The sequence below is a fragment of the Micromys minutus genome (assembly GCF_963924665.1).
Source record: "Micromys minutus genome assembly, contig: SCAFFOLD_112, whole genome shotgun sequence".
Classification (NCBI taxonomy): domain Eukaryota; kingdom Metazoa; phylum Chordata; class Mammalia; order Rodentia; family Muridae; genus Micromys; species Micromys minutus.
In genome coordinates, this window is record NW_027667875.1 from 698,695 (window position 1) to 726,454 (window position 27,760).

At 39.7% G+C, this 27,760-nt stretch overlaps 1 protein-coding gene and 1 pseudogene across 2 annotated transcripts in view; one reads left to right on the plus strand and one right to left on the minus strand.

Annotated features, from left to right (window-relative positions):
• Positions 1 to 20,458, plus strand: part of LOC308416109 (fasciculation and elongation protein zeta-2-like) — a 39,783-nt pseudogene extending 19,325 nt beyond the window's left edge. The window contains exons 2-4 of the transcript in view: positions 14,401 to 14,517; positions 16,396 to 16,535; positions 19,902 to 20,458. The product of the transcript in view is annotated as a fasciculation and elongation protein zeta-2-like (transcript). The remainder of the gene's footprint in view (positions 1 to 14,400; positions 14,518 to 16,395; positions 16,536 to 19,901) is intronic.
• Positions 18,426 to 19,769, minus strand: LOC308416100 (ras-related protein Rab-8A-like; the record flags this gene model as incomplete). The annotated part of the gene is made up of 3 exons (XM_080942585.1): positions 18,426 to 18,943; positions 19,215 to 19,323; positions 19,755 to 19,769. 3 exons carry the CDS (start codon positions 19,767 to 19,769, stop codon positions 18,426 to 18,428), a joined length of 642 nt encoding a protein of 213 aa, XP_080798711.1.
• Positions 20,459 to 27,760: the final 7,302 nt, after the last annotated feature.

Below are 27,760 nucleotides of genomic sequence, written 5' to 3' on the forward strand. Positions count from 1 at the left end.
CTTGAGATAGAAAACCTAGGAAAGAGGTCGGGAGTCACAGAAACAAGCATCGCCAACAGAATAAAAGAGATGGATGAGAGAATCTCAGAAGATACCATAGAACTCATTGACACAACAGACAGAGAAAATACAAAAACCATAAAGCTCCCAAAACAAAACATCCAGGAAATCTAGGAAACAAGGAGAAGACAAATTCTAAAGATAATATGTGTAGAAGAGAATGAAGACTCCCACCTAAAAGGCCCAGTAAATATCTTCAGCAAAATTATAGAAAAAAACTTGAATAACCAAAAGAAAGACATAACCAGGAACATAAAAGAACCCTACAGAACACCAAATAGATTGGAACAGAAAACAAATTTCTTCCAACGCATAATAGTCAAAACAACAAATGTTCAAAACAAAGAAAGTACACTAAAAGCACAAAGTAAGGGAAAAAGAACAAGTAACATATACAGGCACCAATCAGAATTACACCAGAATTCTCAACAGAGACAATGAAAGCTAGAAGATCCTGAACAGATGCCATGCAGACCTTAAGAGAACACAAATGCCAGCCAAAACTACTGTATTCAGCAAAATTCTCAAGTACCATAAATGGAGAAACCAAGATATTTCATGACAAAACTAAATTTACACAAGATCTGAACACAAATCCAACCCTACAAAGAATAATAGATGGAAAACCCAAGACAAGGAGGGTAACTACATTCTAGAAAAAGCAAGAAAATTATCTTTTTGCAACTAAACCAAAAGAAGACAATCACACAAAAATAATTCTACCCACAACAACAAATTAGAAGTAAACAACAATCACTATTCCTTAATATCTCTTAACATCAATGGACTCAATTCCCCAATAAAAAGACATAGACTATCAGACTGGATACAAAAATAGGACCCAGCATTTTGCTGCATACAGGAAGCTCATCTTATCAACAAAGAAAGGGACTACCTCAGAATAAAATGTTGGGAACAAACTTTTCAAGCAAAAGGTCCAAAGAAATTAGTTGGAATAGCCAACCTAATCAGGAATAAAATAGATTTTCAATGAAAAGTCATCAAAAAAGGCAAGGAAGGACACTTTTTACTCATCAAAGGAAAAATCTATCCATATAAATTCTCAATCCTGAAAATCAGTGCTTCAAATACAAGGGCACCCACATTCAGAAAAGAAGCTCTATTAAACCTCAGAGCATATATTGCACACACACAGAATATTAGTGAGAGACTTCAACACACCACTCTCATCAATGGACAGATCACAGAAGCAGAAACTTAACAGAGACACAGTGAAACTAATAGCAGTTATGAACCAAATGATTTTAATAGAACAAAAAAATATAAAGAGCAAAACGATATACCTTCTTCTCAGCACCTCAGGGCACCTTCTTCAAAATTGACCATATAGCTGGTCACAGAATAGTCATTAACAGATATAAGAACATGAAAACAATACCATGCATCTTATCAGATCACTATGCACTAAGGCTGGTCTTCAATAATAGTAACAACAACAATACCAACAACAATATAAAGCCCACATACACATTAAAGCTAAACAATGCTCTACTCTACCATAGCTTGGTCAAAGAAGAAATAAAGAAAGAAATCTAAGCCTTTTTAAAATTTAATGAAAATGAAGCCACAACATACACAAACTTTTGGGATACAATGAAAACAGTGCTAAGAAGAAAGCTCATAGCACTGAGTGATTCCAGAAAGAAACTAACAACTTGACTGAACACCTGAAAGCTCTAAAATGAAAAGAAGCAGATATACCCAAGAGGAGTAGACATCAAGAAATAAACAAACTCAGAACTGAAAACAACCAACTAGAAATAAAAGGAACTATACAAACAAGCAGCAAAATCAAAAGCTGGTTCTTTGAGAAAAGCAACAATATTGATAATATTAATAATAGTCCATTAGCTAGACTAACTAGAGGGTGGAAAGAGAGTATCCAAATTAACAAAATCAGAAATAAAAGGGGAGACATTATAACAGAAACTGAGAAAATTCAAGAAATCATCATATCCTCCTATAATAACCTTTATTCAACCAAACTAAAAAATCTAGATGCAATGGACAATTTTCTAAAGAGACACCAGTTATCAAAGTTAAATCAGCATCAAGTAAATCATCTAAATAGCCCCATAACCTCTAAAGAAATAGAAGTAGTCATCAAAAGCCTCTGAATTCAATCAGACCATCAAAGAAGGCCTAAAACCAAAGATCTCCAAAGTAGTCCACAAAATAGAAACTGAAGAAACACTACTAAATTCATTCTTTAAAGCCACAATTACACTCATACCTAAACCAGACAAAGGTCTTGCAAAGAAAGAGAACTTCGGACTAATTTCCCTCATGAACACTGATGCAAAAATACTCAATAAAATTCTTGCAAACCGAATTTAAGAACATATCAAAATGATCATTCACCATAATCAAGTAGACTTCATCCGTAGGATGCAGGGTTGGTTTAACATATGGAAATCAATCAACATAATCCACCATATAAATAAATTCAAATCATAGATAAAAAAGCATATGGTCATCTCAAAAGATGCTGAGAAATCATTTGACAAAATTCAACACATCTTCAAGTAAAAAGTCTTGGAAATAGCAGGAATCCAAGGTCTATACCTTGACATAATAAAAGCAATATACAGCAAACCAATAGCCTACATCAAACTAAAAGTGAGAAACTAAAATCAGGGACTAGACAAGGCTGCCCACTCTCCCCCTACCTATTAAACATAGTACTGGAAGTCCTGGATGGAGCAATAGACAGCAAAAGGAAGTCAAAGGGATACAAATTGGAAAGAAAGAAGTAAAAAATATCACTATTTGCAGATGACATGATTGTGTACTAAAGTGACCCCAAAAATTTCACCAGAGAAATTCTACAACTGATAAACAACTTCAGCAAAGCAGTTGGATATAACATTAACTCAAACAAATCAGTAGCTTTCCTCTACTCATAGGATAAACAGGTTGAGAAAGAAATTAGAGAACTGACACCTTTCACAATAGTCACAAAGAATATAAAATACCCTGGTGTAACCCTAACCAACCAAGTGAACTATCTCTTTGACAAGAACTTCAAGTCTCTGAAGAAAGAAATTGAAGAAGAACTCAGAAGGTGGAAAGATCTCCCATGCTCATGGATTGGAAAGATCAACATAGTAAAAATATTCATCTTGCCTAAAGCAATCTACAGGTTCAATATAATGTCCATCAAATACCAACTCAATTCTTCATAGAGTTAGAATGAGCAATTTGCAAATGCATTTGAAATAACAAAAAGCCCAGGAAAGCAAAAACGATTCTCAAAATTAAAAGAACTTCAGGGGGAATCACTATCCCTGACCTCAAGCTACATTACAGATCACTCATGATCAAAACTGTATGGTATTGGTAGAGCAACAGGCAGGTAGATCAATGGAATAGAACTAAAGACCCAGAAATGAACCCACATATTTATGGTCACTTGATTTTTGATAAAGGAGCTAAAAACTTTCAATGTAAAAAGGACAGCATCTTCAAAAAAATGCTGGTTCACCTGGCAGTCAGCAGGCAGAAGAATGCAAATCAATCCTGTCTTATCTCTTTGTACAAAACTTATGTCTAAGTGAATCAAAGACCTCCATGTAAAACCAGGTATACTGAACCTAATAGAAGAGAAAGTGGGGCAAATCTTAGAACACAGAGACACAGCAAAAATTTTCTGGTCCAGAACAGCAGTGGTTTATGCTCTAAGATGAAGAATTGAGAAGTGAGACCTCATAAAATTGCAAAGCTCCTGTAAGGAAAGAACACAACCAACAGATTGACAAAAGATCTTTACCAATCCTACATCTGAGAGGGGGCTAGTATTCAAAATATACCAAAAAAACAAAACAAAAAGAAAAACAAAAACAAAAACTCAAGAAGTTAGACTTCAGAGAATCAAATAATCCTATTAAAAATGAGGTACAGAGCTAAACAAATAAGTATCAACTGAGGGATACTGAATGGCTTAAAAGCACCTAAAGTAGTGTTCAACATCCTCATCATTAGAGAAATGCAAAGAAAAACAATCCTGAGATTCTGCCTCACACCAGTGAGAATGGCTAAGATCAAAAACTTTGGTGACAGTATATCCTGGAGAGGATGTGGAGGAAGAGGAACTCTCCTTTATTGTTGGTGGGTTTGCAAGAAAATTGGACATAGTACTACCTGAGGACCTACCTATCCAACTTCTCAGCATATACCCAAAAAATTCTCCACCATAAAACAAGGACACATGTTCAACCGTGTTCATTGTAACCTTCTTTATAATAGCCAGAAGGCCAAAAAAAAAAAAAAAAAAAAAAACCAGATGTCTTTCAACAGAGGAATAATACAGAAAAGTGTGGTACATTTACACAATGGAGTACTACTCAGCTATTCAACAATGACTTCATAAAATTCCTGGGCAAATGGATCAAACTAGAAGCATTATCCTGAGTGAGGTAACCCAGTTACAAAACAAGCAAGCAAATGATAAAAAGAAAGAAAGAAAGAAAACCACTCATTATATGTACTCACTGATAAGTAGATACTAGGCCAAAAATCTCATAATACCCAATTTACAGACTTTATGAAAATAAAAAGAAGGATAATCAGGAGGTGGATGCCTCAGTCCTTCTTAGAAAAGAGGACAAAAAACTCACGGGAGGAAATAAAGGAACAAATAGAGGAGCAGGGATTGGAGAAAAAATATTCCTGAAACCGGGGGATTCATCCCATATTCAGCCACTATACCCAGGCACTATGGCAGATGCCAAGAAGTGCTTACTCGCAGGAGCATGATGTGGATGCCTCTTCAGAGGCTCTGCCAGAGCTGTACTGATACAGATGAGGATACTTGGAGCTACCCATCAGACTGAACACAGGGATGAAGGAGCTAGAGAAAGAACTGAAGAAACTGAAAGGTTTTCAGCCCCATGTGATAACTAATGTTATCAATAAATCAAACCTTTAGCAGCTCCCAGGAACTAAAACACCAACCAATGAGTAAACATGGAGAAACCTATGGCTCCAGTTGCATATGCAGCAGAGGATGGCATTGTCTGCCAACAGTGGGAGGAGAGGCCTTTGGTTCAGAAAGGTGTGTTTTCCCAATACAGACCAATGCCAAAACACTAAGGTGGGAGTGGGTGGTTGGGAGAGTGAGCACCTTCATTAAGGCAAGTGGAGGGGAAGGGGGATTAGAGAGGGAGGGAGGAGATAACATTTGAAATGTAAATACAGAGAATATTCAATTAAAAAGGGTTAAAAAATGTTCACCACCATATTCAGTAAGACATTATCTTCTCAAATATGTGCAATAAAAGATCACTTTATCCATGTCATGCTCCATTTAAAAATGTGCTTTATCCATTGGTCCAGCCAAGGTCCCATCCCCCGTACAGGGGAATGTCAGGCAAGTAGGTAGTGGAAGGTGGGGGGACACCCTCATGGAAGCAGGGTAGGAATGGGATTGAAAGTTATGGAGGGTAAAGTGGGAAGGAAATAACATTTGAATTGTAAATAAAATATATCCAACAAAAATGTGAAAAATTTGAAATTATGTTTATAGGTATAGTAGATATTTTTATCCATATCCTCACAATCTCCTCTATTATAAAGCTTTTTTTTCAAGATAGCAAGAAGTATTGTAAAAGTTTTAGACATCAGAACTTAGGAAAGAGGCAGCAAGATTGTAGGGGAAAATTCCTAAGGAGTAAAGTGCATCAATGGAAAAGAAAATTTTTCCTGTCTCTCTCATTATTGTCAAATTTGGGAGACAGCTCCAGAGGGTTTTGTAGGCTATTGCTGGGCAATATGATTGCCTAATTCTGATTATGTAGAAAATTTAGATTATTTCTATAATAAATATACATTATTCAGTATTCCAGAAGATATGTTACAATGATGTATATGATCCAAGTGAAATATATAACTATATCAGATCCCAATGAAGAGCTTCCCCTGAACTTGTGTGGGTATAGTCCCAGGCTCATGGTGTCACTTCTGAAGCAGACTACTCTAAATTATCTATTTTTTTCTAGACAACAAATGGTGTCTCCTTTGATGCTACCTGTCTCCAGACCTCCCCCTTTACTCAAATGTCACTTCATTGTCCATTTTTCTTTGTACTAAATACAATTTAGAAGAAACTTCTTATCCCTCTCCCATAAGAATAGGACATGAATGGGCTTACTTAGCTTCTTGACTGCTAGAGATACCCTGTTTCCATTGAACTTCTTTTCATAGTTATAGCCTCTGATGTTGCTCTGAATACTCAAGTGCCAACATTCTAAGTTATTAATGGTACATCACCTCGCAGTAAACTTAATTTATATAATGGTAGTGTAAAATATAGTTTTACTTCAGAGGTAAAATAAGAGTAAATAAATGTTAAGGTTGGACAAATAACTGCCGCCAATATTACCTTGTAGCTATCATTCAGAGAATAGCTTTTGATGACACAGGACACACTCACACATATACTCAGATGACACAGGACACATTCACACACAAGTATTAGGATGACACAGGACACACTCACACATGTACTCAGATGACACAGGATACACTCACACATGTACTCAGAGTGGCCACCTGGTCAGGGCTTCTGGTACCTTCCAGAGGATGAAGCCATAGTCAGTCATCTTGGCTCCTTCTTATGGTGACCAACTGCTATTGCTCAGAATGAATGAAGACATCAATTTAATCATTAAAGTACAAAGTGTAGCTGTACACCCAAGACTCCCCATATCAAATTGGTATAACCAGAATGAAATGTCGTTAATTAACAAATTCTGGATTGCCAGTGTTCTTAGTTTTAATCAACATATAATACTTAACACATATTTATGTAGTAAAATGTGGTAACTTGATAAATGCTTACAATTCATAATAATCAAATCAGGGTAATGGGCATATCCAACTTCTTAAAAAAGATGGTTTCTTTGTATGTTGTCTGTTCAAAAGTTTTGTTTTGTTTTTTAATAGGAAAACAAATGGAAAGAATTCAATAATTTTTGACAAGCAAAAAAGGTTTTCCTTAAGTTTTGAGTCAATATAGATTTCTTTTCATTCTGGTTTTATTTTCTTCTCTATTGGTTGATATGTATATTGGGTCTCTCTATAAACTTGGGGTCTATCTCTCCTACACACCTACTGGTGTCTCTTTTGATGCTACCCGTCCCCAGACCTCCTCTTTACTCGAATAACTCAGTTACTTTGTAATTACTCTATCTGAAGTTTTCAATAGAAATTTTCATTTAGAGGCCTTCTTAACTGTTGGTTTAGCATTTGCTAAAGCATGGTACTTTGACAACTAGACCCTATCTATCTATCTATCTATCTATCTATCTATCTATCTATCTATCTATCTATCTCTCTATCTATCTATCCATCTATGTAATACATACACTCACACACACACACACACACACACACACACACACACACACACACACACACACATACCTTTTCAGATTTAATTTTCTCCCATACAGTATGTTTGACTTCAGTTTCCCCTCACCAGATAAATTTGCCCAATAAATTTTATACAAATTCTGGGCATGTGTGTATATAAAATATTTTATAATATATTATTTAAAGATTTTTTACCCACCTGAATAACACAATGGAAGAAATAATAGCTTTGTTTTTTTCTGGACATTTACTGTGAAAGAATAAAAAAAAAATATAGCCTAACCCCTCCAAAGACCCCAAGCTAAAGCTGACTTATCCCTGTCAGCTTGTCAGGCTGCTGACCATGTGGACTTAGCCAGATAACTGCTGCTAGTCAGATGCCAGCTAGTGAGGATTTATAATTATCTTAATTCCTTATATTGTTTCACAAGAAATATAAAGTTGAGTTTTATATTCGCTTACCTCTTGATTTAGTTTTAACTCATACCTAAAAGGTAACAATAAAAGATAAAATAAGAGCAGGCCTTTGGAGCCCTACACCGGAAGTTAGCTCAGCTAGAGGCCTGCCTGGAGCCAAATGTCTGGCCAGGCTGCTTGCACAGGTGCTCTCAGTTTAGAGTTGATGGCTGTTTTTCCTAGACAAATCCCTGACTGTATTTATTGAACTCAGCTGGTGATAGGGTGCTCATTTCATTAAATTACAGCTAAAAAAGGTAATTTTTATGTAGCTTAACTATATAAAATGTGTGGTTACTTCATGTTTGCTTTGACTGGTTTTAAAAGGTATAAATATGCTCTGTATGTCCTGGTCTTAGAGTATTGGCTCATAAGCAACTGGGTATGATTACAAATTTGTAACATTGGTAACCACAGTTTTTTTTTTTAAAACTAGTAACTTGGTCGGAGTCATCCTAGACAACAACACATAGCTCATGCCACGTGTTTTCCATATGTGGGAAATAGTTTTCTGTGGATACCTCAAACTTGGAATAATACTTTGTGTTTCTTTTAGAAAACAGACATAATTGATATAATTTAAAATAATAAAGATATTGAGCTGTGCCATCATGCATTCATATATATATATATATATATATATACATATATATATATAAACTTGCAGCCAAACTTTGTGGAATAAATGTAGTAAACTTGGTATTGATTTTTTTTTAAAAAAAATCATTTACACTGTAAAAAAATTAGTTTTCTGTGAGAGTTTCTTGAACCGCGAATCTCGAAATGTACTGGCTACCTTAGATAGAAACAAACAATAAGGGGCAGATTAGAAACCCATGTCTACTCCAGTGGTGTTGAATGTCACTGACAAGGTGAAGTCTTATTTTCTGAAACTGGGGACAATGTGGATGGTCTCGATGTCTTCTGGAACTTAACAGAGCACGGTCCTGTTAGGGTTGACATGTATGAAGAACGTTTAGGAGGAGGGATAAAAGGTTTGAGGTGGGACAGATGGACCCAGTGAGTGAGTCCCTCAAGTTAAGCAGCTGTAGGTGTCAAGAAAATCCTTAAAGGTCTCTGCCGTTTAGAAGAGAGGGATGAGCGCCAGTTGTCTGGAGGGGATAGAAGAATTTGGTCTCCAGTGTTGACAGGCAGTGGACAAGTTTCAATGTGAGGTCGAGGTAGATGGTGGACAGCAATATTCCATAGGAGAGAACGGAGGTTGCAAAGTAACAGGGTGAGTAAACGATCTGAGAGGGGAGAGCATTTAGGTGAGAGGCCAGGAGTTAGGACCGGATGCCCATACATGAGTTCAAAAGGTGAGGCCTGGAGACATCGCTTGGGGAGAGCTAGTAGTCTGAAAAGAGACAGAGGTAAGAGTTTTACTCAGTCAAGGTGAAGTTTCAGTGTCAGCTGCACAAGGCTGGGTTTTAGAGTGGGTGGTTCTTTCTACTTCACCTGAAGATTGAGGGTGGTGGGGAATTTGAAAATGTCATGGAATGTCAGATTTTGAGAGATTTGGGAGGTAAACTCAGTGGGACCATTGTCTGACTGCAAGAAAGCTGGGACACTGATTCAGGGGATGATCTCTCAGAGAAAGAGATTAGAGACTGTCTGAGCCCTTTTGTTAGTTGTGAGAAATGCCTCTACCCACCCCAAGAAGGTATCTCCCAAGAATAGGAGGTACATGGCACGTCTGACAGTGGGCATGTGGGTAAAGTAAAGTTGTCAGTCGGTTCCAGGAAAAGAACCTTGGGCCTGATGGGTAGAAAAGGAGGCGCTAGATTATTTTGAGTTTAAGTCTGATGCCTGGCAGATTCTGCAAGAAACAGTGATAATTTTAAGAAACTTAAATCTTCAGGAGTAGGCTGTGGATGGATCTTAAGAAAATAACAACTCTTGGCTGTTAGGATGGAAGTGTTGGTGAAGACAGGAAAGTTTGACAAGTGTCAGGGGGTTAAGAGTTTCCTGTCTGTCTTGGAAAAACCTCTTGATGTTTTTTAAAATATACCAGTTTTAAGGCTGCTCTGTGGAGACTGGCCAGGAGGAAGGCTATGAATCTGTCTCTGGCTAAAATAGCACCTGCGGAGTTATTATCCCATTGGGGATCTTGGTCCGGTACTACCTCAGATCAAATTAGGTATGTTCCATCTCTTTGATGGATCTTGTCTGCATGCATTTTTGCCTACTCCCAAACCTGCTGTCATTTCTCAGGAATTAAATTAGTAGTAATGGTCATATGTACCTCATGGAATGTCAAACTGTAAGATTGGGCCATGTATCGGAACTGTTTCATAAAGAGTTGGAGGTGTAGGAACCCAGTCTGCTTTCTATTTTGGAGAGTTTATTTAGTGAAGTACGTGGACATGGAGTAGCCCATTGACACCGGCCACCTCATTTATCAGAAGTACAGGTGCTGGGCCAGGTGTCTCTGGAAATGAAGAATTTGTTGGGAGTTTGGCTGTGGCCTTAGAGCAGGTAATGGGAGGAGTAAAACTAGGCACCAAGGTAGAGCGACCTGCAGCTTGCACCAGCAGAGAGCCAGTGTGTGTGGAGATGGGGTGGGATTGGGGGTGCGGTGCAGAAGAGGATGAGAGATGGCGGGAAGGGGTCCTCAGGGTGGGTGGTGTGTCACACTCGAGTGTGAGTCCAGCAGTGGAGGAGAGGAGGGTTCTGGAAAGTTTAGAGTAGCAGGAGTGGAAGCTGAGTTGGTAGTATGTATTTTGCCTCGGAGAGGGAGTGGCTTGTTAGCTGGGATGAGAGCTGTGCTGTCATCTGCTGTTTGCCTCATTGCTAAAAGGAGTTGGGTGGGGCTACAAGAGGAACACAGAGAAGGGCTAGAGCAGAGATAGATAAATGCCTGTACACAGGGAACCACTTATCCATTTACCAGATAGTTGGCAGTATGAGTGAAGGTCTCATAAAATTAACAAGTCTAGGGTACCATCTTGTGGCCAATTTGAGTCATTGTGTAATGAATATTGAGTCCAAATATTATTGCAGAGGCGTATCAATTTTAGATGTCTGTCCTCAGCTGGGGCATAAGTTTTAGATATTTAAAACATATTTCCAAGAGATATCCCAGTGGGGAGCCCAGTGATACCTTCTGAGACATTGAGTTGCCCATTGGGAAGGGGGAGCTATTGAGTTATCTCAACTAATGTCCCAGTAGATAAACTCAATAGAGAGGAAAACATCCACCTCCTACCAGAGGTCTGAATTGTCACTCCCCACCAGACCTGGACTTCTGTAAGAGCCCTTAGGGGGTGAAAATTAAGGAGCGTTTCCGGGAAGGTCAATGTCTATTTTTGACCTTGGCTGCAGAGAACTAACCCTCCTTGCCCACAAAGGCTGGCCAAACCTTGTTTGTGAAATTGGGGGTTCTCTTTTCCAACTGGAGTTGTAAGATCTATTAACCTGCTCTTTTAATTTGCTGGTGTTTGTGTGGGAACCTTAGCCACAATCTGATATCAGGAAAAGTGAAAATGTGTGGTGTGTAGCTGACCTGCCTTAGTGGCCCATGTGGCACATGGTGGGCCACAGTGGGCAGCGGCCCACGAGTATGTCCAGTGGCCTCAGTAGCAGCAGCGAATCACATGGTGGAAGACTGTGACAGTGGGTGGGTGGAGGTGGCAGCATGAGTGGTGGTGATCAGCTGCCTGGGAGGTGGTGCAAAATCGCTAGGCAGTGGTGTCAGCAGTTAAGGGAACCAGGCAGCTGCCTTGCCATGCAAGGACCCAAGGCCAGGCAGGTCTGGAGAAAATCTAAGATCACCGTACAGACTCCCACTCTCATTAATTAGAATTCTGGGCTCACTCTAACTACACCAAACCTGCTTGGTCCCAAGTGGAGAGGTTTAATAGAATTATGGAACAGGGGATGGGGTAAAGAGGAAAGAGAAAGAAGAGGTAGAGAGAGAGAGAGAGAGAGAGAGAGAGAGAGAGAGAGAGAGAGAGAAAGAGAGAGAGAGAGAGAGAGAGAGACAGAGAGACAGAGAAACAGGGAGAGAGACAGACAGAGAGAGAGAGACAGAGAGAAGGGTAGGATGGTTCTGTCTTTATGGGGTAGTGACATCATTTACTTAAAGGTGAAGGTTGGCTTCTGAACCTGTGTATCCTGGGAATGCTTGGCTGTTTCCATGGTGATGGATGTGCCAGGTCCCTGTCACCTGTGGGTGGTGCCATTTCTGAGGATAGGAGCTATCCTGATGCCAACAATTTTAATTTCTGATTCTTCTTCTGCTATTTTGCTTTTGTCTATCATATATGGAGTTCTAAAATTTCACGATGGTTGTGTGTGTTTGTTCTCACTGCTAGGCCTTTCCTGGCCTGAGATGCTATGAGAAATAGAAAGAGAAGGTACATTGTCACCGGGGGTAGGCAGAGAATTGCACCAGTACCTACAGAGGTGGAGAGCAGCAGGTCTTTCCCATGCTTCCGTGAAAAATCAGCATGCCAGGGGCCCCTTCATACCCTTTTTCCTTTCACTATCTTTATTCTGGCTGGAATTCATCTGAAAGCTCCTGAAACTCTTGTATAAAGAACTGGGAAGGTTCTAGAGACCTGCATCTGCTCCATTTTATTCCATAGTTCAAATATATCCTATATACTAGTAAATAAAATTGCTTTTTCAGATAAACCTCTCTTACCTCAATTACTGGGGCTTGAACCTAGGGCTTTAAGCAGGTTGTGAGATATATCCCTAACCATTTTGTACTTTTCATTTTAAGACAGGATGTTACTAAGTTGCCTAGAAAGGCTTTGAACTGAGATCTTCCTGTCTCATCCTATTGTTGGCTTTACAGGCCCGTATTACCATGCCTAATATTTTTTAACTCAGTTATGCTAAAATATTTATAAATGGTTGAGTGATCTCTATCTAAAATGATTGCTTTTGATTTTGGATTTTTTAATTGGAATATTTGTGGGTATATAATGAGATACAGAGGTGGGACCCAAGTATAAGCATGATTACAATATTATTTTATTTATATAGTCTGGTGGGATTTTTAGTATTTTTGGTCTACATGTGTTTAGAGCACAACCTGCCACACTGAGGTCATATGAGAAATTTCTCCTGGTGACATCATGAAGCTACTCAATAAGCTTCTGATTTTGAAACATTTGGATATTAAGGATTTTTATTTATTTACTTAAGTTTTAGATTACGGTTCCTTGGTCTGTCATGTAATATTGTATAATAATTGATTAATACATCAATTTAATGATATACTATGTACTGTAATGGTATTTTTTTCTTCCATAGTTTGTTCTCATTGTATGCTAGTTCTTCTCGGAGAATAGAGCTCTAAATCATGTGACAGTACTAGTTCCTTGATTCTGTTGGGTCTTGCAGGTACCTTTCATCATTGATGTTGATAGAAAACTCAATATTCCTAGAGGGGCTATTTACATTGGGTTGGGTAGGTATGAGAGAAAGTGACTAGGCATGACACAGTATCTCAGGCTTGGCTCCAGCTCCTGGGTACTCCAGGAACGGTTACAGCTATTGCTGCTATAGCAGACCTGAGATGAACAGGGGAGAGAGAGAAGTTCCTAGAAACTGTAGAGATTAGCTGAGAAGTCTGCTTGACTAGAGCCAGAGCTGGCAAATGGCATTCTGGCAGAGAGGAGGACAACAGGAGCCCAGCACTCTCCTTCTCACCTTGCAGTCTTCTGGTGTCCATCAGTAATGTGTAACCCAACTGGAAGCCTGAAGTCAAGGGCATCCTTTGTTCTGGTCCATATGGTCAGCCTCCTGTGCACAGAGCTCAGGTAGAAAATGGCTCCGAGGTGACTGGAGGTTCTCCAGCATAGTTAGGCTTAAAGGTGTTTTAGGACCTGCAGATGTTCTTTCTTCTTTAAGATGTTCATCTGGGAAGCTCAGTGTGTCTCATGGACAGATACTGCCTGCCAGGATGTCAATTCCTTTTACTCTGAGTATTTGCATGTTAGGAAGTAGTTTGTAGATAAATTAGTAAAAATTTATTAATAAATTAGATAAATTAGTTAAAAAGCATTTCAACATGCTGTGTGTGTGGAGTGCCTGTCAGTTTACCCCTTCCAAGGAACTGCATGTATTTTCTTGTGGGGAGCCGAATGTGGACGCCATTATAAGATGGAGCTGGCTCCCTCACGGATTGAGGTAAACAACTCCATATATAGTAATGCTCTTGTCAGCTAAGGCACTGCACCCTGCGCATGCGCAGTACATAACCTATCTCTGGCCAATCCCGAGGCCTCTGGTGTCAGCAGACTGGTGAAAACCAATCATGGCAGGCCCGGTACGCACTTCTCCTTATATAAGCAGACAGCCAGGATAGTTCAGGGCCTCTTGCTTCCTGCTCTCCCCTTCAACCAAGAGGCTCCCACAATAAAGCGTGATCTGAGAAGGGGTGGTGGTCGTCTCTTCTCGCTTGTCAAGGAGCACACCACATTTTCCCATTGTCTCAGACTCAGGTCTTCCTTTTAAATAGGGTGTTTCTGTTTCTAGATGAGTGGTGGCTTGCTCTTTGACACCTCAGATAAAGAGCAGCTGAGAGAGCAGCTGGACATGCATTCAATCATCATCTCCTGTGTCAACGAGGAGCCTCTCTCTACTGCAGACCAGGTATGGAGGTGAAGCCTGGGCCTGAGAGCCACTTCTTACACTGGCAGCAAATGAAGCTTGTCAGAATACTCTCCTTTCCTGTAGAATAGTGTGGGCAGTGCTGGCTTGACATTGAGGCTTCAATGGAGAGGTGAAACAAGCTGTCTACTGTCCAAGGAAGATTATGTTTTTGAATTGGGAAGATTTCCAGGCTAGTCACAGTCTGTGATTGATTACAAGTAACAGAGGGTTAGTGTTTAAACCAAAATTTAAAAAAAAAAAAAAACTTAAAAAATTTCTGCTTTTTACAAGGTTACCCAAACATGAGTGGACTGGAATATTTGAGTTTGTTTTGAGCCAAGGTCTCCTTACATACCTTGGCTGGCCTGGAACTCCCTTTGCAGACAAAGGTGTTCTCAGACTATGGAGACCCCCCTGCCTCTACCTCCTGAGTGCTTGAAATCAGAGATCTGAGCTGCCCAGCTTGGCCCGAGCAGGCTTCTTTCTGTAGAACCCTGGGTAAGAATTTTTAACAAACAATAAAAGTGTTTGTTATATTCTGCAGACAGAAGCTGGCATTATACCTGTGGGGTGTGGTAGTAATATCAAAGTCATCTTGAAACCATCTGAGTCAGCCCTGCCATTGAGCACCCCTCCTGCACCTGAACTGTTGCCAGAGTGGGACATGGCTGTATAGGCTGCCCAGCTGTGCATTCTGTCACCTTTTATTTTTAGTCAGGGAAGAGAAGGTCAGTAAGAAGATATGTTATGGCTAGGTCAGAGGGGTGCATGTGCACGGCAGGAATGTCTTTCTGATTCCCTGATTACATTTGTAGTTAGATTGTTCTAGGCTTAGGCAACTGTGGTGCTAACGAGAAAGGTAATGACAGTTCAGAATGCACTGTGACCCTGAACAGTCTCAGTCCCCAAGAAATATGCTGGATCCCATGTTGTTTCTGTTTTTAAGGTTTACAGACTCCCCTGCTACAGCCTCCTGGAATGTCTTACTGTACTGTTCACATTGGTATATGGGGAGGCTTCCTTCCTACTCAGCACGATCCCTCTTGGGTTGGCTTTTACTTTCCCCAGCTGAAGAGCTACATGTAACATTAATTGATGCCTAGGTTCTTTCAGATGTACTCACTGTGTTTTACATCAACATTGAAGTGCATTTTTAAATGTTTCTTAATTTTAAATGCCCTCCCACTCTTTTTTAAGTAGTGAGTATTTTTCTCTTCCCTTTAAAGTTTCTACTTCCCTTTTCTCTTAATCTGGAATCAGACAAGGTAGAGTTGTAAGGCTTGACTCATACTGAGTATTAAAGTAGGTCCTGGTGTAATTAAAGCTAGGTGCATTTCTGGAGTCTTCCTTCTTCTCGAAGCTTTTTTTCTGTCTGATTCTGGTTTTGGTAATTTAAAAATACCCCATTTGTCTTTCACTGAATTAATAAATGAAATTCTTTTTCTGCTAGAGAGCTAACTTCCTGTTCTATCTGTGAATATTTTTATGTATATTACATTTTGTAAGTTTTTGTCAAATTAATGTAGAATACATTGAAGTTGAGCACACTTGTGTGGTTTATAGTACATTTTCCAGTATTTACCATCTTTCAACTCTAGCTATGATCTGCGTATGAGTAAATTACAGCACCTTTTTTTCAGACACATGAAGATCTGCTAGGGTCTGTTGAGTCGCAGTAGACATACAAGATCATATTCTATTTAATTTTGTGTTCATATATTATAAATTCCATAAGCAGTGTTCACTTCTACATGTGCTTCCTGTACATACTAGGCATTTAATATCTCTCTACTCAGGTAATCTAGTAAGTACTGTGACACAATCAGTTATTTTCTTGGTTAATTTATTTGATTAACAGCAATGTACATGTTTTGGAAGGTTATTGAAATTGAAGAAATGATGCAGGAATCACCAGACCCAGAAGATGAGGAGACCCCCCCCACAGACAGACCGCCTCTACATGCTCTCCCAGGAGATTCAAACTCTTAAGAGTTCTAGCATGAGCAGCTATGAAGAGTGTAAGAGACCCTCCTTATGTCAGCCTCAATGCCTTCTGTCTACATTCAACACAAAATGGCACGTCTCCAGAAAGCTTTAATTTTCTTGGGTCCTCTGGCCATAAGTTCTTTGCACATACTTTGGCCATTGTGCAGGACTCTGTTGCATTTTCCTCAAGCCCTGGACTGGTTTGTTTTTGGGAGAATTTTCTGCAGTCTGGGGTGCTTCAACAGCCTGAGTTTATTTCCTGGTTGTTCTGATAAGGTCTGAGGTTTGGCTTCTCTCAAGCCTCCTCCCTGGCCTGTGGCTGGCCATCCTTTCCCTGGGCTTCCTTCTGTATGTACCAGTGTCTCATGCTTCTTCGTCTTCCTGTGAGATATTGGTCACATTAGATTGAGAACTGGCTTGTGCCTCATTTTAACTTAGTCATCTCTGTAAATATTCCAAACACTGGTTTATTCTGTGCTCCTGTGAGTTAAGACTTCAACATGCATTTTCTGGAGAGAAACTTTAGCTTATAAAAAGCAAGATAGTAATGTATTTATTGAAAAGAATTCCTAAGTTTATGAACAGTTGTCTTTGATGTAGCTTTGAAGAATTTGGGGAAGTGAGATTTCTTTAGAGTTGGATCTGTGTCTGGATTTGACAGCACTGGACTGTAAGTACCTGGTGGCTGGTTGTCAAGAAGAGGTCCGGAATAGCCATACCCAGCATGGGATTGCTCTGAGACTGGCAGCTGAGGCATCATGATTATTGATTGCCAGGCCTGGTTCCCTCCTGGGTAAGATCCCATTATGATCTGGGCTTGTATCTATGTTTTTTTTGTTTCGTTTTTTGTTTTTTTGTTTTTTTGTTTTTTTTTTTTTTACTTTTAAAATGCACTTTAATTGGATTTTCTCTGGTCAGTGTAAACATGGTACATCAGGGACTCTAGGGGAGGGCTGGTGACTACTGCTGGTACATTGGTTTTAATTTCAAAAAAGGGAGAGATTTTGATAATGACAGCTTGACTGTCAGCTTGGGGGAAGGGTTAGAGTAAAACAAAAGGTGCTCCTAGACAACACCCCTCTTGGAGGACAGAGCTGTCACAACGTTAGTGTAAAGACTGCAGGGTCGCACTGTGCCATGGAATGTCTGTCTGGGTCTCAGGGACCAGGTGCCCTATGACAGGGCAGACACATGGTTCCCGATCTCCCAGGTCTGCTGCTAGGAAATCAAAGACAGAATCACCTCATGGTGTTAGGAATCTGAAATATAAAAATCATAGCTAGAAAAGAACATCCGATTAGAGCCAGCCAGAGAAGGAGAAGATATGGAGGTGATTTCTGTGTCACTGACACAGGTGGCCCAATGACAGTGGATCATGAGAGAGTGGTGGTCACCTCAGTCTGGATCACAGACTCCCTGCTCTGACCATGGGAGCCGTCCACTTCTTCCAAAATCCTCTAAGTGGGCTTCAGTTAGTTTGTGCTTCCCTTTGGTTTGACACATAAGGAGACAGTGGATATGGCTGTCACTTGTCTACAACTGAGAACAGGTGAAGGCAGATGCCAGGCTTGACCCTCATTGAGGTGGTGCTTTGAGTATGGGGCCAGGCAGGCTGGGCACTGCCACTGGCCTCCTTTCAGTGGTGGAGGGACAGAAGGCTGGAGATGGAGGCTGCCATTCCCCCACCCAACCTCTCTCCAACTGTGGCAATGCGGCAGGGGATGGATAGGCCTGACTGGCAGATGACACAGGAAAAACAGCAAAATTCTAACTTGGTCCATCTCTGAAGTTGGAGAAGATCAGATGGTTACTAAAATAATCAATTTCTCAATTGAGTCCGAGCATTGAAGGTGGAGGCTTGCCCGGGGCAGGCACAGTCAGCTGGGCTGAGCACAGGCTCAGGATGGACAGAAATCTTGTCCTCAGAAAAGACTGCATTGAAAGAAGCTGGTCCTCCTCTGCCACTCCACTGTGATCTTGAGTCCATGGCTGCTCCCCTGAGGGCTGTTCCCTTCCAACATTTTGCCCATTTTTGCTTTGTTATCCCTGGTGAGAGTGAAAAATGCATTCTCCACATTGATGTTGGCCTTCGCACTGGTCTCCATAAACTTGATCCCATAGTCAAGCGCCAGCTTTTCTCCTCCTTCCTTGGACACCTGTCTCTTGTCATTCACGTCACACTTGTTCCCCAGTATCATCTTCTCCACATCTGCCGAGGCATGCTCCTCAATGTTCCTAATCCAATTCCGGATGTTGTTGAAGGACTTCTCATTGGTAATGTCATAGACCAGCATGATACCCATGGCACCCCTGTAGTAGGCTGTCGTGATTGTCTGAAACTGCTCCTGGCTGGCCGTGTCCCATATCTGCAGTTTAATCCTCTTGCCATCAAGCTCTATGGTAATCGTAGGTCTTCGCCATATTGTACTCTCTCCTGTATCTATGTTTTGACCAAAGGTCTGAGGCTGGCCTACCTTAATCTCTGTGTATTATGTGGCTTCTTTTTAACCTTCAGAACATTTTCTGACACAGAACATTTTTTTCTCTGATATGATTTGGCCACAATTTGGTCTGTAGATAAGCCATTAGCCCTGCTGGAGTACTAAATCCAAAATCCAGTCTTGATATATAAGATATGGAAAGTATGTATTAGTTAAGCTAGCATTCCCAAAAAGTTCTTTAGACTGGGTGGCTTAGACAGTGGAACTTACCGTATCTGAACTTTGTGGGCCAGAGGTTAAAATTCAACTCCTTGGCTTGTGGCTGGGGATAGCTGTGTTTCTCCTTGGTTTTCAGGAGGTGATGTCTGTTCTCTCCATTCTGTAAAGATAGTGGTTACATTGGATTACAGTAACCTCACTTTTGTTTTATGACTTTTGTAAACGCTTCCCTCCAGCTCATTCTGTCTCATTTCAAGGTGCAGACAGTAGGGCTTCAGCGATAGCCCCCTGGCTCTCCTGCTTTGGAGTGCTGGGGAAGAACCGAAGTGATTGTCATGGACTGTCCCTCCTTTCATCCTCCTGAGGATTGAGCTAGCATTTTATTTGATCCTTTCTGACTGTTTCTTGTCCCTGCCAGCTTGCTTGTCACTCTGAGTCCCTTCACTCTGCTTTTGTGTCTGTTCTTTTCCTCAGACCAGCTCATTTCAGTCTTGGCTATAGTACTTTCCTGGGATGCTTGATTCATACATATAAAAATAGATAAAGTTTTCATCTCGGCTGAGTACTTTACTCATCTCTACTCATATGTACCCACCAGAGCGTCATAGTTTCTGAGAAGATCCCAAACACTCAGTATAATTGCTTAGACTTTGATTTGTCCTTTGGTTTAAAGCACCCGTTATGCTGCCGTGAAACAATCCAGTCTCAATGTTCCCTGTACTTTGTTTCTGGCCACAGGAGTGAAAAGGCTGTCAGTGTCTGAGCTAAAGGAACTGCTGGAAGAAATTGAGACAGCTATTAAAGTGTACTCTGAGGAGCTGGTGCAGCAGTTTTCGCTGAGAGATGAACTGGAGTTTGCGAAGGAACTGGAAAACAGCTTTATTTCTGTACTTATTGAGGTGCAGAACAAGCAGAAAGAACACAAAGAGACAGCCAAAAAGAAGAAGAAGCTCAAAAATGGCCCCTCACAGAATGGGAGGAATGAGAGAAGTCACATGCCCGGCACAGTAAGTGATGTGAGCAGGAAGCACCTGATGCTGTTCACAGGTAGCCGCAGCACAGCTGGTCAGCAGTGGGTCTGGCAGGTCACACCTGTGCACCCATGGGGCTCTGTTAGAACATGCTTTCTCAGTTCCTCCACAAAGGTGTTTCTCAGTGATGCTTACTTACTGTGGTCTCTGGATACCTCTGCACCTCAGTGTGCAGGGGGGCAGTCCATGGAAGAAGAGAAGAAACAGGACGATGCCTTCAAGCAGAGGACTGGCCAGTGGTCACTTCTTATTACCTCAGAATGATAGTAGAAATCAGTTTGGCTGGCATGCTCATGAGTGGTTTTGGTTTCTTACTTGTGCTTAGCTCTGGGGGTTGTATTATAAGAAATGAAGAGAGTGCTTTTAGAGATAGCTGAGAACTGTGCCAAACATAAATGAAACAAGTTCCTACAGACTCATCAGAGGGTAGGAGTGGCAGTTGTGTGACATCAGCCACTCGGCTGTGTAGTTAGCTGATGTGGGTGGCTGGCAGGTGAGGAACATTGGAATATTTGAAACCTCAAGCCTTCATAAAAGGTATTTTGTTTTCTAAAGTGATTTCATTGGAAAAGCTTCATCATAAATATTACCAGTCAGTTCTGTACCTTTTTTTGGGTGACCAGTTGGGGTACTGTATAGTGCCACCCTGACTTCATATATGAGCAAATGTTGGTTCTGTTTTTAGAGTAGAAAGGATGGGTAAGGTGATTCATTTTTCTAAAATGTACATTTTTGCCAATCACAATATAACACAGTAATACATGTCACAAACTAGTCCTTATAGTTAAAAAGAATACATGTTTTCTCTTTAATTAAGTCCTTAATTTCTTTCTTTATTTCTTCTTTGACCATTCTATGATTTCACAGAGCATTGTTTAGTTTCCATGTGTATGTGGGATTTTTGTTTTCTTTGTTGTTGTTAAAGACCAGCCTTAGATCATGGTGAACTGAGAGGATGCATGGGAGTATTTCAGTCTTCTTATATCGATTGAGGCTTGTTCTGTGTCAAATTATGTGGTCAGTTTTCGAGAAGGTGCCATGGGGTGCTGAGAAGAAGATGTATTCTTTTACTTTAGGATGATATGTTTTGTAGATATCTATTAATTCCAGTTGGTTCATAGTCTCTACTAGTTTTGCAGTTTCCTTGTTCAGTTTTTGTTTCCATGATCTGTCCATTGGTGAGAGTGGCGTATTAAAGTCTCCCACTATTATTGTGTGGGGCCAAATGCATTTTTTGAGCTTTAGTGGGGTATCTTTTATGAGTGGGGGTGATTTTATATTTGGAGCATATATGTTAAGGATTGAGAGTTCCTCCTGAGAAATTTCCCTTGTAATGAGTAAAAAGTGTCCTTCCTTATCTTTTTTGATAACTTTTGGTTGGAAATTTACTTTATTCGATATTAGAATAGCCACTCCAGCTTGCTTCTTGGGGCTGTTTGCTTGGAAGTTTTTTTTTCCCAACCTTTTACTCAGAGATAGTGTCTGTCTTTGTCTCTGATATGAGTTTCATGTATGCAGGAAAATGCTGCATTTTGTTTACGTATCCAGTCTGATATCCTATGTCTCTTTATTGAGGAGTTGAGTCCATTTATGTTCATAGATATCAAGGAATAGTGGTTTCTGTTTCCTGTTATTACTGCTTTTGTAGCGACTTTGAGGTTTCAGGTTTAATGACATACTGTGTTTTAAGATTACCATATATCCTGAGTAATGTTAGTTATTGTATATGAACACCTGCTTACTAGATATTCTGCTCAGAGTTCTATCATAGGAATCTGACCTTTATATTGTGAAACCAATGACTCACACAGACTCATTGAAATTAATAAGATTTCTAGGTCTTCACATTAACAATGTGAGAGAGACCGTTAGCCAGTACTTTCCAGAAGTAAAGGTATGATTGGCCTTTTAAATTTTACTGACCTGGTAGGAAGCTGTGGTTTGATTTATTTGTATCCCTTCCTGTGTTGATTATGATGTCATAATTGAGGTGGTTTTTGTTGCTCTTTTTGTGGAGGAAATATTTCAGCTACTGCAGTAACATGTTGTGTTGTAGTCATTGGCTCCCATCTCCATGTCATACACAGTGCAGTCTCCTGAAAGGCACATTTGCAGTTGATGAGTTTCTCACCCGCCTCCAGTGAATACAAATTGACTTTCAGAAGGTTTGGAGTTTGGATTTGAATTAATATTATTTCCCCAGGATTTATTTTTCTGATGGGGGATTGAGGGGGAGAACCAGGCTTCTATTTATACAAGACATTTTCACAGATCATTAATTTTTAGAGGCAGTTCCCTTGGGTATAAAACCAAGGTGAAATATTCCAGGATATGTTTTCATTCCGTCAATCCTATACCTGCAGAATTATCTCAAGTTTGAAAGACACTGTTGTTTACCTGCCTCTGTAATCATGTAGATAAAAGGGGGCATACATACCCTTTCAGAACCATGAATCTTTGGATTATAAGACCAGTGGGAGGTACCTTACTTTCCATCTCTGGCTGCAAAAATATAACCCTTTAGTTATCTTTTCTACTTGGTCTGATCACTTTGAACTTTCTAGAGAGTTTAAAGTCTTATTACTCTCAACACAATAAAAATATATTAACTAGTGTAATTTGGTAAGCTTGTCTCTAATAATGTTTGGGAGATTAGCAGGTGATTACTTATAAGTTCTAGAGAAAACAGGAAACTTGATTATAATTGATCCTAGATGACTCCTTTTGAAGTTGAGAAGAGGACTGCTTAAAGATGAAGAAGAGCTAGGTGGATGCAAGAAGCTCTTCCTAAGATGCGTTTTCTCCCATAGATGCATTGTTTTTGATCCACCTCTTATTATGAATACTGGCCAAATTTTCTTTAATACTTCTTGTCTTGCAAGAGTACCCCCAGTGATAGTTTTCCATTTAATTTTGTTCAAAGTTGACATTAAGTAAAGAGAATTTTGTTTTCATTTAGACAGACACTATTAGATATTTTCGAAATTATTTTAATTCTAGTTCTTACCCTAAAAGGTATATTCTGACATATCTATTAAAAACTTTGGCTTTTGCTTGGAAAAACTAAAGTACCAGAGACCCTCTTTTTCTTTTTTTTTTTAAATTTGGAATTTTTAAATTCATCTTTGCAACGGTAGTAAAGCAAATTGCTTTTGCCCCAAATTACTTCTCTGTTTAGTTCATAGATAGTTTTACTGAAACACAGCCATATCCATTCATCTAATTAGCACCTGTGACCCTTTTTATACTGTGGAGACAGAGTTAAAGAGTTTCACTGGAGGCTCTGTGGCCAGCATAGCTTAAAATACTTAGTCTCTGACCTTTTACAGAAACAGCTGGCTAGTTCAATATTTAAACTGAGTATACTAAATGTTTGGGAAAGGGACTAAAGAGAGAGGGCTCAATAGTTAATAACTTTTCCAGCACCCTTATCAGTTGGTTAAGAGCCATTTCTCACTCTTGTTTATGGATCTAATGATCTTTTTGGCCTCCAAGGGCATTCAATGCACACGGTTCACATATATATGAAGAATATTTTCTAAATATTCTAATATAAAAGAAATATAAATTCTAAAATATAAAGAAATATTTTTTAAAATTTGGAGGAAAATATAAACTCAATTTATATTTGAATGGACAGACCACAACATACAATTCACATAAAATATTGCTGTGTTCTGTCCTAAGAGTTTGCCACTTGCCACTTCTTCAGTAGCCTGAGTTTAGCTTACAAGATGGCCATATATTGGCCAATCTATCTTCAAGCCTCACAGGATCCTGGACCAATAATAGAGCTTTGCCCTCTGTGTGTTTAAGCAGTAGCTAAGCAAGGTACCTGGTAGGTAGACCAGTTATCTCTAGTTTGGAAATGAATATGTTGAATAACTATGTTGGTTGTTTTCTGGGCACAGTTTTCCCACATAGTGGTAAAAGTTGATTTAACAGAAAATGAGTGGAGAATGTGCTGATCAATCCTTCCCTTTTTAAATGGTTCTCCATGAAAGGGTAATTTTTTTTGTATCCACAAATGCAGATATTAATATATTTTCAACAGTAATTTTTGGATGATAATCGGTAGTACTTCTTTTTCTTCCTTTCCCCTTTTTCTTTCCCTCCCTCCTCCTGGTCCTCATTTCTTTTCTCATTCTTTCCCTACCATTATACTTTCTTTTCTTTCTTGCTTCTTTTGGTTTAAGCCTAGGGCTTCACATATGGCAGGCAGAGGCTGTACAGCCAAGTTATGCTCCCAGATTTATGCTTTCCTTTATTTTGAAGAATATCTCCTAAAAGTTAGTGTTAGTATTTATCTGCTTTGTATAATTGAAGTTTCCAAACTTGGATATAAGGGGTTTTGAAAAGAAACATTGGTGAAATTCTCTTAAACTTCACAATTTACATTGAAACTATTTGACTTTTAACCACTCTCTCCAGTCATAGTTCACCCTCTTTTGAGTTCCGCAAGTATAAGAATATTAATGGCAGAAGGGCAGATGAGAGTAAGGAGAAGAGGAGACAAAAAGCTTCCTTTAACTTTTTAACCTTCTTTTTCTGACATAGCTTTAGCTCTGTAAGTTTGGAAGCTACTCTGTCTAGAGACCTGTGTGAGTTGTTTCAGGTTAGGCATAGAACAGACACTCAAGCAGAAATAGATCTAGTCTCCTGGTCTTAGCTTTGCTTTGCTCTGTGTTGGATACTTTTGTTGTTTGTGAAATTAGTTGGGCTGGTAAAATGTCCTACATAGAAAGAGTTGATCCTAACATCATGTCTAGTTCTTACTGCCTCTGAGTTTGCAGACACTTTTCAGAGTTTCTTGACTGTTCAAAAAGACCTTCACAGCTTTCGCTGATTTTTAGATCTTGTTGCAGATTATTTCTTTCTGTGGTCTCTAGTCTGTTCTGCTATGGCCTGTAGTCAGAAGCCTAGTGTTTCTCAGTTATCTTATTTCTATTTGGACTTGCTGCAGTTTCTGCTGTTCTGGACACATGTAAGAAGATGACATGATTTCTTTTGGAAATGATGACTAAGAGTTCTTCCAGCATCCCCTGTAAATGAATAGAGTCCAGGCTTTTCAAAAATATTGATCTTTCCTAATCTTACTGCTGCATTCCTTCTGTGTATTACTTCATTTTAAACTGCACAACAGCTCCAAGAAAAATATTAGCAATAATCTTATTGCCGAATCTTGAAAACAAATGTTAGTTCTATAAAGGTCTTGGCTCAAAAAAAAGCAGGCATGGAGAGATTTTCTGGGGAGGTGCAGAATTCTCTAGAGGTGCAGAACTCTCTAGAGGGAAGATTCAGAAATGGCTTGGCTTTCCTTCTCTTGAGCCACATAGACAGGTTGTACATGGGCTCAAAGCTCTTACCTCCTTTATCTTTTAGGTCTTGCTTATACTGTGATTGTTGCTCCTGAATAGTTTCCAGAGAATAGATGTTTTTGAGATTCTTAATTTGTATTCTTTCCAGGGAAGGAAATGGTCAGAGACATCTGAATAGTTCATGTTATTGAGGACTGTATTCTATGTCAAATAACCCCTTCCTTCTCCCAATCTTGCTACATGATTTGTGTATTTTGTCTGTAACAAGGGCAACCATAAGGTAAATACTGTAATGCTTAATTACCTTCCTGCCTATATAAGGGTTCATGCAAATTTTTTTTTCAGATTCCAGATACTTTTGACTGGCACACAACTCCTGGATTCATGTGTAAATCTGAACGTGTTTTATTATCATGACTAGGAATTGCTCTAGTTTAGTAGACCTCAATCTGTGGGTCATGGCCTCCTATGGGGTTGAACAACCCTTTCCTGAGGGCTACCATAATCATCTGCATGTCAGATATTTACATTGTGATCTATAACAATAGCACAATTACAGTTATGAGGCAGCAACAAACATTATTTGACGACTGTGGGTCACCACAATATGAAGAAAGAATCACAGCAGTAGGAAGGTTAAGAACCACAGCTAATCACTGCCATAGAGTCTTGTGGCTCACGCCATCCTTGAGTCATCACATGATAATGACAAGGCTGTGCTTTTAGGGACATAAATGTGTACACGATCTGACTGTTTCTATTGAATTTATAAAAATTTGATTTAACCAATCTCTCTGTGTCCCCAACCCCGTTTATCTTTCTTTATATATTGTGCCCTGCATCTCCCATTAAAAAAAACTGTGAATGGCTGGGCACAGTATCGTTTGGCCTGTGTCTGTTGAGCTGATCTTTCAGAGATTGTAGAAGAATGGCTTGAGGTCAGGAGTTTGAAGCTAGTCCTGACATTGCACTAAGATTCTTTTACTGACACAGTGGACAGACAGGCATGCAGATGTGTGCAAATACACACACATACACACACATACTCACCAACAGGAACAGGCTGCGATGGTTGAAAAACTAAAATATAGACGTGTGAAATGTCTAGTGGGACAAAATGTGATTGAAATCTCCAGAACATTGGACAGAGACAGTGGGATACTTGAAAATGAATCTAGAGAAAAAGGCTGGGGAGCAGTGATTCTCAGAAATGTCAGAGGGATCTGAAATACCATTGACTTCAATGTCAAACAAGATGACTCTGGAGAAAGTAGGTTAAGGATTGCACCAATAGAAAAGAGGCTCAGAAAGAGAAAAAAAGGAAAATTGTGATTGTGTCTTTCCAGGGAGGTTGCTTTTGATAGTGGCTGAAGGAATTAATTCTTAGATATAGCTGTTAAAATGTTTTTATGTGTTCTCTCTTCTCCCTTCCCCTGTCTCTCTTACACACACACACACACACACACACACACACACACACACACACACACACACACACACACACACACTGTAGGTACACATACCTACATTCCTAGAGTCTGTTTACTGTTTATTTAGCAGATATTTTGCAGGGGCACATGGTGAGTTGGAATCCTGCTATCTGCCAAATTGCTACTCTGGCTTGGCTTTTGGCTGAGAAGTGCTGAGGGGCTGGGGCTCCTTGGCTGTGGCTACTGGCCCAAGAATAGCAGCAGATCTGTTGAGAAACTTGAACTTCAGCTTCTTCTGCTAGCATCAGTAGATGGTTTCCAGCTTGCTCTGATTTCCTGGGTTTGCCTTTTTCCTTCTTTGTATCAAGCTAGAATCCTGATAGTGTGAAAGTCATCTCTCTGCTAGCACTGGAGATCACAGTGACCTCCACAACCTTCAGTGCTACATTTTCTCCAATAAGACCACATAGCATCCCAAATACTGTAATCAACTGAGAACCAAATGTCCAAATACATGAATTTCACTGGCACATTCTCATTCAAACTACCACAATATGTAAGCAAAAGAAGGGACAATGGCCTGTGTTTGCTTTGGAGCCCTCTAGGACCTCATTGATAAATTACTCATATGGAAGTAACTGCCTCGTTATGCATTTTTTGTTTAATAATCCATGTCTTCTGTGAATAACATTGCCTACCCATGCAGTATACTTCTGTTTAATCTCCCTTTACTTTTTTCAATTATAGTACAGAAATTAGCTTTACTAGCTTTAAGTTTCCATAAGTCTTTTCATACGATCTTAGTTTTGGTCAATCCA